A 10,243-nucleotide genomic window follows, 5' to 3' on the forward strand; every position below is an offset into this window, starting at 1 on the left:
GCATGGATATTTTATGGATATTCGATTATATAGGAAAGCAAGAGATGTAATGAAACCATTTGAATTCGAAGAATATAAAAAGAAGAAAATTAAGCAGAAAATAGAAGAAACTTTTACCAGTAGGGTGCAGGTATGAAATATTTTATTATCTTATGATACATACGCGCGCGCGCGCGTTTTGAGGTACGATATACAGCATTTTTTTGATATATGTCTATATGTACCTGCAGATTCAAAAGATGCCAAGTGTAAATAAAGAACTTGCGTTAAAGTTAATGGATAATGAGACGAATCCGAAGAAAAGGAAAAGAGGCTCTTCCGGTCTTTTAACAGATGAACGTTTCAAACAACTGTTCACCAATCCAGACTTCGAAGTTGATAAAAATTCGCAGGAATATACGTTGTTAAATCCCGTTATTTCGCAACTTAGTAAGAGTAAATTGAAGAAGTTAAAAATTAAAGCAGTTGAAGAAAAAATGGAAATTGATCACGTGGAGGACGACGAACGCCATGGTTATATACATATACAAATAACGTTACATCCTTGTATAATTATGTATTAAATTGATTTAATAACGAGACTTGTACTTTCAGATAATAGTTCAGATGAAAGCTTCATTCACGACGATAGTAGTTCAGAGGATGAAAAACAGTGGGTTAGACAAGTGAAAAAACAGTATCGATTAATAAAGAAGAATGAAAGACAAGCAGAAGAAAGTGACGAAGACGTAAAAGATACTAACGAACGTGTTGGAAATCAACCTCAACTTTATGAAATTAAAGAAAATGTAGAGTTTAAAGATGCGAAACCGGTAGCGAAAAGGCAGAGCAAGTGCGTATACTATTATTTTAATATAATATTAGATGTATCTGGAATCCGTTATTTTCTTCTTTTTTTTCTTCACTTTCATAGGGCCACTTTGGGAGAAAGACTGCAAACTCAAGGCCAGGATGTTAAAGCTTCTAGTTCTCGTGGTAACAGGCAAATGACTTTTGTCATTGAAAAGGTATGTATATGTTACATATTGTACAACTCATATACATATGCAGTACTGTATATATGTTTATTTATTTGCAGAACAAACAAGCAGGACGTAAAAAATTAAACGTGAAAAGACATGAAAAAGGATACAAACATCTCTTGAGACCAGCAGGAAATCTGTACAGAAAGAAACGTTAATGTTTATTGTTGTTAAAGAATTATCCCCTTCGTGTTCTTTTTCCTCACTGCCCCACACTAGAAGTTACCTATACCATGAATAAAATAATTTGTTTCGACGCGATTCATATGGATATCTTGACAGAGGTGAAGTGTCATCTCAAAAGAGTGATATAATAAAATTCATACGTTAGGGTGAATCACACGAAGTACCGATATAAATGTTTTCTTTTCAAGTTCAAAAGCATCGTGCTCGTCCGTCCAGAAAAATGACATTGGTAAGTTTTACGTTACGTTTTATCTAATCTTTCGTTGCCCTCAATTACATACCGTTTATCACACTGTAATCTATAATACCGCAGCTTTATCGTATAGGTATGCAAGTATCGAATTTCAATTTTAGGAACTTTAGCAGTTACACGCTTATTTGAACAGAGATCCAAGGTGATCGTTTTGTACGTATTGATTATTGTTTATTTTGATTCTGAATGTCTATGTTCACATTCAAACCACTTTCCAAACCTGGTGTTTAACATGTCTCATTTTGTTTTTTTGCATTCATTCTTTACGAATAATAAAATTCGTACTAACGATGACGTAATTAAACTGAGAGAATAATTTTTATAATAGATTTTCTTTTTTATAAAATTAAAAAATAAAACAGAACAAAATTGGGTTCCATCAATTACATTCTAATTATTTCTTACAGGTAAACTCAAATAATGAATCAAAGAATGGGAAAGATCCTCTTACACAAAACCGTGAAGAAACGATGCAGATATCTACACCATCTGGATTCTCAGACCTACAGATGCAAAGTACAGAAGTAAGATTGCTTAACTTCAGAAATTTTCTTCCTTGTACACTCAAATGCAATCATTAAATGTATGTCTATTATTACTTATTTACAATAGGTTGGTGAAATCACAGAAATGCCTGACTTTGAAATGCTAAGTACATCTGCAGTGCTTCATTATTGTAAGCACAAAATATTAAGGCCATATCTGAAATTGTTAAGTGTAATGGGCTTGAAGCCAATGAGCAGCGATGATTCAGAATGGTGCTCCTGTTATTGCCTTTTGGCAAATCTTCATACCCTTCAAGTCACAATATTCATGTGTATTGGATACATATTACAATATATGGCATGTTTTAGGTAACAATACTCATAATGCTCATAACATAAATTTCATCAAGTGGAATTTACTTTTCAGAAGAGACAGAGGATTTTGTTACAAAGCAGAGCCTTTAAAATTTCAAACTGTTCTAAACATCAGCACAGAGCACAGAGAAGAAATTAATTGCTTTGGAAATATTATATTTAGTTACTTGATTCCCAGCATTTTGCATCTAGTTGCATATTTATATACTGTATATCTCCTCCGAATCAAAGAAAATGAGCAGCTGCAAAATTTAATGGAAAGAGCATTCCTTCTATCTTCTAATCCTGTAAATCGTGGAAATCAAAGAAAACTTGTGCGAATTTTGTGGCTATTTATAGCACTGAGCCTTGTATGGATAATTATGGCATTCATTACAGTAAATGTTCTGATGGCCCAAGAAAGCATTGTATTCCAGTGGTTAGAGCACAGGTAATTCTCTAGATAAATTTGTTGCTTGATTTTTTAAATTCATCCTATCACTGAATCAAATTCATTTTTATCATTGAAATATATTCACTTCTTCACGTTTTGTTATTTTGCACTTCTTCCCAAATTATTTTTCACACAGTCCATATCAAGTAAAAATAACATTGAAGGTGCTTTTAATTATATGCACACTATGGCATGATATGGTACAAGGAACAATTATAACCAGTTATTGCCTACAAGGGCAGCTTTTACTGGCACATCTGTACTTTCTCCATGGAAAACTCCTTCATCGTACTTTACCTCCCATCGATTGGATGAGGGTTTGTAAATGAATTTAAATTCTTACTTACTTAGTGAAAAGAGCAAAAAGAGAAGCCAAAATGGGAAGTGAAACCGTTATCGTTGTTTACTCTTATATCATAGGAAATTTGCGAATTTAAAAAGCTACTGAAATATTTCAATGACGAACTAGGGCCGGCCGTATGCATCTATACAGTTGTGAATTTATCATGGGCTGCTGCTGGTACAGTTTGGTTGCTTCAGTACGATAATAGTGATGCAGAAAGTAACCCAGTCACTTGGATCGGAATAATAAACGTAATCCTATGGATTTTAATATCAATGGTTCCTTTTATTCAGGTACGTTCGACAATGGAATGAAACTGTAGAAGTAAAAAAAAAAAGTTCGAGTTCGAACATCATGTTACTATATACGTGTGCATATAAGGAAGAATGATTCAAACCTATTTTCCTTCATTTTACAATAGGCAGCTCGTTTAACTGCTGCTTGTTCTATGATTCAAAGTATCGGACACGAAGTGCGCATTCGGCCATTTGTTTATCAAAGTACTCCGGGCGAAGATCTTGACACAATACTTTTGTATACGTCGTCGTTAAAAATGTGTGCCAGACTCTTCAGAATACCAATTACGGGGAGATATCTTTGTCTTCTACTGACCATAGGCAGCATTTTGATCATCATACTAGGACAATGTCAATTTCTCTAATTGTTTTCTTTATTACATATGTGATAAATCCAGCAATACAATATATTATTTTTGAATTTTTTTCATCTTACGCGCATAGTCCGATTACCTTTTAATATAGAGTAACAATCTATGCTTCGTTCCATAATATTTTAAATCGTAATCAAATTTATTTAAATGAATTATTATTCGCAGAATCTCGTATTAGCGTTTGATAATTAACTAGTAATTATCGGCATATAAACTTTTAAATTTATATGTACAATGTATGTATATTTTCCGATTGTATCAATATAACATGATTTTACAAAACGTCTAATTCATTATAAGCCTCTACAACAGTTGTTATATACATAAATAATTTATTCATAATCTTGCTTCGTTATTTTCTTTTTCCTTTTGTTTAATGAAAATTATCATTAAAAGATATGCGCCATATGTTTTTCTTATTAATGAGCATTAGGCCAATAAATCAGCATATTTGTACGAGATCAACTGTCATTGGCTAAAACGTCGAATATTTTGCGATGTACCATTGCGTTGTCGTATATTTGACAGGGCTAAATGCGATAACGTGTATTGCACTTGGAAACTGTTTGGTGTCTTACGAAATAAACTTCATCGAGTCTTTCAGAAGAATATAGTAAAAGATTATGGATTTACTGGGATCTATTTTGAATTCAATGGATAAGCCTCCAACAATCAGTGACAAACAGAAGGCATTGATGAAAAGTTAGTTATAAGTTAACCTATGTTATAAATATTTCGAAAAATTATCTTATTATTTATAAAATAACTTTTACTATGTAGAGCAAAAAGAGGAGTATCAAAAGCATCAAAAAGCTGAAGCTGAAAGATTAAAACAATTCCGAGAAAAGGTTTAAATTTTCTATCTATATGCCCGTTCTTGTTAGAAAAGGTTATTGCGAGCGCGTTATCGTCTCTTTTGTTTTAATCTAGGTAGAAGAGAAAATTAATAAATTCCTTCAAGATGACGATGCAAAGGAATACAAATTCCCCCCAATGGATCAAATCCATAGAAGTATAATGTATATAAAACAAAAGCTATAATAGAAATTATTAACAAAATAATACCTTGATATCCTTTCATTTTGTTATAGACATGATGTGGCTGAAGTGGCAAACATTTGGGCCTACTCATTTGGAGAAGAAGGCATTGATCGTCATATTGTGATTTTTAAAAGAGAATACACCCCATCCGAAGATCAGTTGAATGCATTACGTAGAGGAGAAGAATGGAATGATGAAATAGCAAGGAGAGTGGTAGAGGAGAGGGAGAGGCGAGCGAAAGAAGAACTAGAGATGGCTACAAAACCTAAAAAACGAAAAGACAATTTTGTACCAAACAGTTATTATAAGGATAAGTACCAGCATCTAATTGGAAAGGAAGCTGCTCTAGAAGCAGCTAGGAAAACAGAAGCTAATAGTAGTTATGGATGTGGTAGGTCAATGATTTTGTACATCCAGTTTGACATGTTTTTTTATCATTATATAAATTGACAAATTTATTTCAGTTCCCAGTGAAAATAAGAAGGATCAACGAAGTATAGAGCAGACATTAGCAGACATACGTGCTAAAAAAAGAAAATTGGAAGCGAATACCGAAGAATCAAAGTATAAAGGCGAAGATACGAAGCAGCAAAAAGTATCCGAAAATTTGTAAAATATCTGACATTCGTTTTTTTTTTGTTTCTTCTTTTTTCTAAACTCTGTAAATATATTTCATGTTAGGCGTGTAAAACGAAATCGAACATTTCTATACAAAAACTGTTCGTAGTTTTCCGACTGTAGCACACGTGTAACTTTTACTTATTCTATACAACATTAGTATTACTTTATGTACCTGCGACAAAAATAAGAAGAAATTTTGAAATTCAGTACATGTATTTACTAAAGCATTAAAGTTAACTTATATGTACAATATAATACATCGAGCACATACATTGCGGAACACCCTACTTTATCTTTTGCAAATTCTTTTCTATACCCCTATATAATATATATACACATAGGTAGTATCGAGGAGGTATTTCGGCTCATAATTAAATATATTCCGTGGTAGAATACTTAGGTACAGAAGTTCTAGGAGTAGGTTTTGGTTTCGTTGGAGACAACGAGTCAATCTCGATTTGTTCCTTTAAAGTCAATAAGTCTTCAAAAATTTGATTTGTCGCTGATTTATACAGTTCCAGCCCCCGCACGATTACGACGTCCCGAATATACAATGCATTATCGTGCACCAGGCGTTTCTAAAGACATGTTAAAGTATTTATTCAAGCGTTAAATGTCGTTAAAATTTGATGAAAAAACGCGTTTTTTACTAAATGTGTAGAAAAGAAAGAAGAAAATTGATTACCTCCTGCTTTAATTTCGGGTTTCTAAGCGACGCGAGTACGTGCTGTACTTGAGTACGCATCACCGATACTAAAACTCCGTCTATTAGAGCCATTAATTCTGGTGTAGCAACGCTGAGACAGTCTTCTAATAGATTTACATAAATTCTTGAAAAGGCCAAAGTATTATCGGTCAATGCTATCCAACAATCATTCGTCACGTAAGATGATGGAACAGCTATTCCAAGATCATCCAGTTCCGATTGCAATTTTTCAATGTTTTTACTAGTTTCTAAATTGGTCGGCCGCCAGGTGTCTTCGGCTATATGCCCTTTCACGGTGTCGATGCATTTGTCGCCTGTATCTTTTATAGCTTTCACTAACGGAAGCCTGAGCTGACCATCCAATTGATAACGAAAGTCCATTCCTAATTGCGTTAACTACAAATTGAACGTGGAAAATACAGACGATGAAAACTGTTCAATCGAATAAGAGAAAGAAAGCAATATGATAATGTCGAGTATATGTATATCACCATACCTGATCACAGTGACTTCGAACAGAAACTATACATTCTACTAATGTACTTAGAGACACTTGTGGAGTAAAGAGTTGTTTAGCTAAATATGTCGTTAAGTGTTTTACCTCTTGACTACACCAAACGACCAGGCCTAATAGGCATAAAAGAAAGAAGAATCGATGAGCTACTGGTGTGACTTTAAGCGACATCGTCCGGGTATATAATTCTCAACTTACCAGACGTGCAATTTGTCGATTTTGGGAAAATTTTTAAGAACTCTTTCGTGATTTCAACAATGTTACTGAAAGTGATCGCGCTAAGTTGCTTCACGTACGGTGCGATAGCACCTTCTCTTTTAACTCTTTCCAAACGAGCTTTTAGTACAGCACTGCACAATCGTAAGTACAATTGGCATGCTTGGGCGCTTCTGTTTAACTGTATCAATAATCTTACGACACGACGCGCGCTCCTCAGACCACCACCTTGAAGCGACTTTGCTTCCGCGCTTAATTCAAGTTCCTTTGTTAAAACATCAACCAACGATCTGCCTCTGTCGTTTACCTTCAATTGAATTTCGAGCAAAAGTGTCGTAGATTGCGCGTCCTTCAAATAGGCTTTCGCTTTCTCTAAGAGGCTGTATGCTTCCTCGAAATGACGCTGTGCTATACAAGAATCCAAATCTTCTGCCACTTCTAGCATCCACTCCGGTGGAGGTTCGTGATATTCCGTATCTTCATCGTCTATACCTACGCAGAAGAACAACTGAAAAAATTAATTTAATTCAATTTAATTTAATTGAATTCAATCTAAAGATACAGGTTTCACCGAGTGGCAAAAGCATACCGAGGGTGTTTGAGTCAAGTGACATCGATCGAGAGGGTACCGTCGTCTTCTCCTCTTTCGACCGTTTAGCATTATCCGACGCATCAGTCGGATTATCTTCGACCAACTTCATTCTTTTTGCTTGCTCACACTTATCTAACCATTCTTTCTGTAAAACGAGCCACAATTCAAATTTTTCTTCAACGATTTTTATGAACATTGTTTTTCTAATATACTAACTTTACTTGTTGCAGTTGCACACTGGAATACTCTCGTATCAGAGAATGCTAAAAGTTTAAATGCCAACTTCACTGTTCCAAGGTCTCTGACATTAACAATGGCCAAACTTTCTAGATTATAAACAGCTTGCATTTTATATCTAGGTGGCCCTCGTCTACTGCCATTTGCTAACCAAGAGGCAATCATCAAAATGTCATTAAATAAATGAGCATGAACTCTCTTCAATGGTGTCCCTTCCAAAGGATCCAATTCTAGCAAAGAACCTTCATGTAAGCATACACGACCAGGTGTTTCTGCCAGGCTCTATACAATCAAATCAAGATACTATCATTACCAGCAATAACTTGTTCGCATATGTTGGAGTATAATTGTTTCAGTAACTGACCATAGCACCTTCTACATTTTCAAGTAATTGCATCAACTTTTGTTTCTGCTCCTCTTCCTTGGCAGTGGAATCATTAACATCTTCTAATTGAGACTCTGATAAATTTTCAAAAACAACACCAGTGGTTCTGGTAGATCCTAATGTACTCAATAAGGAACGTTGCTCACTCAATAATTGAGACAACTGATACATTTCACTTTCCAAATGTGATATTTCCTTAGCAGTTTCTATAAATTGCATATAGTTTTGATAAACATTACGTTTTAATTGTGCAGAAGTGTTATTTGCAAGTTCTTGAATTTTAGCTCGTTGTTGTCTTAATTCGTCCGCTCCAATGCATTGTGCGCTAAGATCTTTAACAACTGAAAGAAAATAATTATCAGCCCCTTGTGAACATAGATATATCGTTTCTTTGATTATATTCGCTTACATTTTTCTGGATTAAAATCTTCGGTTGTGAAGACTTTTGCTAAACTGTCGGCCATCGTAAAAAAATATTCGCCTCTTCCTAAATAAATGTCTTTCATTTATCACCAAGTAAAAGAGGTATAAATTAACTTTTTATTACGCTCGATCTCTTATTAATTCTCTTCGTGTTATTCGCATAAATACGTCCAATATACCTGTAAACATTTAAGCACATTTATACAGTTATATGCCTTTGATCATACGTCAGGTGCAACATGCTTGACATTTCTCGCAGATCATGGCAATGATAATTGTATTCGTAGTATCGATGCAAATGTTTCACTGTAATATAGTATATATAATCTTAATATCTTAGTAACATGTTCGGAAGAAATTTGTAAAATAAAGTACTAGATTATAGTTACTTTCAAGCATTAATTCATTATTTTTGTTATTCTTTCTAACAAACTTGTAACATATTTCTCTTTTTATGATCCATAAAAATAATAAATTAATGTGTTATTTTTTATAAGAAAATCATCTGAACATACTGAAAGAAGTATTACTTGCATGTACATAAGACTGACCAATAGTGCGTCATTTACTGTAACGAACAAATGGCGACTGCCATATTATTAAAAAGTGTTTTAGCAAATATTAACAAAACGACGAGATTGTTTCTCTTTAATAAATTCAACATATGTATGTATTATTGATTATTTTCATTGTAGTATCAAATATCCTGTGATTTATATAATTTTTGTCTCCATCGAAAATACACTTGTAAAAAGAAAATAATCTTACGCTTTATAACACGCGCAAGTAACTGATCGGAAGTCAATTTTTGTACTTTAGATGGTAAAGATATTTGTAACGGAGATACTTTACACAGCATGAAAGAGTAACTAAAAGCGATGAACGTACAAAAAATGCTGCCGATAATTTCAAAAGATACAGAACCGAAGGACGGCGATGGTAGAGGCACGGTCAAAGTTATAGATCGCCCGACGTTTATATTGAAAACCAGAGAAGGTGAAAATAGAGCTGTGTCACCAAGTCAACGCAACGGTGGTAACAAGTACAAATAATTTCTTGTATAACAATACCAGTAAAATTATACTTAAGCCTTTAAGTAATCATTAAATTTTTGATCAATATAGAAAAGAGGTTGATGCATCATCCAATGCTGCAACAAAGATACAAGATCGTGAGTCTCTTCTTTTTTTCTAAATGTTATAATTAAATTTTTAAAATAACAATGAACTTTATAGATACATTTCCTTTAGCGGTTCGAACTATATTGCCAACATTCCTTGAAATGACTGGATGTGTAAAGTTCATGGATGAAAATATGCAACTCTGCGAAAGCCCCCTTGAATTTTTGTATGATCAGCAGGACTTTTTAGTTGTAGGATGTTTAGGAGGCCAAGGTGTTGGAAAATCCACTATTATGTCCCTTTTAACATCTAATTATGCGTTAGTATTGTTTAAAAAACTTCAACCCCAAGATTATTTGATCCTACCATGAAAAGAATGAATCTTTTCATTAACACAGTCTTCTTTTAAATACAGACCCAATATATTTCCAATTCAAGATACATCTCATCATGAGAGTGGAGCAAATTGTACTACTGGTATTGATTTTTTTGTAACAAAAAATAGAGTGATATACTTAGACACACAACCTATACTGTCTGGATCCACGATAGATTATTCTGTATCGTACGATCAAAAAAAATCTACGACAGACTTTGTAAATACAGAAACTAACTTGGAG

The 10,243-nt window shown here is 33.8% G+C and overlaps 4 protein-coding genes across 5 annotated transcripts in view; 3 read left to right on the forward strand and 1 right to left on the reverse strand.

Moving 5' to 3' along the window:
• Nucleotides 1-3,786, forward strand: part of LOC108570141 (nucleolar protein 10) — a 5,939-nt gene extending 2,153 nt beyond the window's left edge. Inside the window, exons 8-17 of the mRNA XM_017931931.1 lie at nt 7-130; nt 231-513; nt 595-832; nt 914-1,007; nt 1,869-1,985; nt 2,074-2,315; nt 2,374-2,751; nt 2,891-3,071; nt 3,175-3,390; nt 3,519-3,786. Coding sequence (XP_017787420.1) covers nt 7-130; nt 231-513; nt 595-832; nt 914-1,007; nt 1,869-1,985; nt 2,074-2,315; nt 2,374-2,751; nt 2,891-3,071; nt 3,175-3,390; nt 3,519-3,758 — 2,113 coding nt within the window. The 3' untranslated portion in view covers nt 3,759-3,786. The remainder of the gene's footprint in view (nt 1-6; nt 131-230; nt 514-594; nt 833-913; nt 1,008-1,868; nt 1,986-2,073; nt 2,316-2,373; nt 2,752-2,890; nt 3,072-3,174; nt 3,391-3,518) is intronic.
• Nucleotides 3,787-4,316: 530 nt separating this feature from the next.
• LOC108570162 (sperm-associated antigen 7 homolog) lies at nt 4,317-5,708 on the forward strand. The gene is made up of 5 exons (XM_017931955.1): nt 4,317-4,469; nt 4,548-4,615; nt 4,698-4,786; nt 4,859-5,199; nt 5,273-5,708. Exons 1-5 carry the CDS (start codon nt 4,391-4,393, stop codon nt 5,419-5,421), a joined length of 726 nt encoding a protein of 241 aa, XP_017787444.1. The 5' UTR covers nt 4,317-4,390; the 3' UTR covers nt 5,422-5,708.
• Nucleotides 5,709-8,742, reverse strand: LOC108570161 (exocyst complex component 8). Its single transcript, XM_017931953.1, has 8 exons — nt 8,489-8,742; nt 8,059-8,420; nt 7,674-7,976; nt 7,455-7,602; nt 6,848-7,357; nt 6,632-6,762; nt 6,115-6,531; nt 5,709-6,007 (listed from the first exon to the last, which is right to left on the reverse strand). The coding sequence occupies exons 1-8, from the start codon at nt 8,583-8,585 to the stop codon at nt 5,801-5,803; spliced, it is 2,175 nt and encodes a 724-aa protein (XP_017787442.1). The 5' UTR covers nt 8,586-8,742; the 3' UTR covers nt 5,709-5,800.
• Nucleotides 8,743-9,083: 341 nt separating this feature from the next.
• Nucleotides 9,084-10,243, forward strand: part of LOC108570178 (protein SMG9) — a 2,292-nt gene continuing 1,132 nt past the window's right edge. Inside the window, exons 1-5 of one of the 2 annotated variants that reach the window (XM_017931976.1) lie at nt 9,084-9,168; nt 9,322-9,544; nt 9,627-9,673; nt 9,738-9,942; nt 10,039-10,243. The exon at nt 10,039-10,243 is cut by the window's right edge and continues 80 nt beyond it. In XM_017931976.1, coding sequence (XP_017787465.1) covers nt 9,381-9,544; nt 9,627-9,673; nt 9,738-9,942; nt 10,039-10,243 — 621 coding nt within the window. In that variant the 5' untranslated portion in view covers nt 9,084-9,168; nt 9,322-9,380. The remainder of the gene's footprint in view (nt 9,169-9,321; nt 9,545-9,626; nt 9,674-9,737; nt 9,943-10,038) is intronic. The other variant, XM_017931977.1, reaches the window with a different exon arrangement.

The sequence above is a fragment of the Habropoda laboriosa genome, unplaced genomic scaffold (genome assembly GCF_001263275.1).
Source record: "Habropoda laboriosa isolate 0110345459 unplaced genomic scaffold, ASM126327v1 scaffold80, whole genome shotgun sequence".
Classification (NCBI taxonomy): domain Eukaryota; kingdom Metazoa; phylum Arthropoda; class Insecta; order Hymenoptera; family Apidae; genus Habropoda; species Habropoda laboriosa.

Excerpts from the sequence above, each read along its gene's own strand:
- LOC108570162 (XM_017931955.1), top strand. The coding sequence starts at position 4,391 with ATGGATTTACTGGGATCTATTTTGAATTCAATGGATAAGCCTCCAACA. Across the intron at positions 4,616-4,697 it reads TAAAACAATTCCGAGAAAAG|GTAGAAGAGAAAATTAATAA; the intron begins GTTTAAATTTTC and ends GTTTTAATCTAG. Across the intron at positions 4,787-4,858 it reads CAAATCCATAGAAGTATAAT|ACATGATGTGGCTGAAGTGG; the intron begins GTATATAAAACA and ends ATTTTGTTATAG.
- LOC108570161 (XM_017931953.1), bottom strand. The coding sequence starts at position 8,585 with ATGAAAGACATTTATTTAGGAAGAGGCGAATATTTTTTTACGATGGCC. Across the intron at positions 7,977-8,058 it reads AAAATGTAGAAGGTGCTATG|AGCCTGGCAGAAACACCTGG; the intron begins GTCAGTTACTGA and ends TTGATTGTATAG. Across the intron at positions 6,008-6,114 it reads ACCCGAAATTAAAGCAGGAG|AAACGCCTGGTGCACGATAA; the intron begins GTAATCAATTTT and ends ACATGTCTTTAG.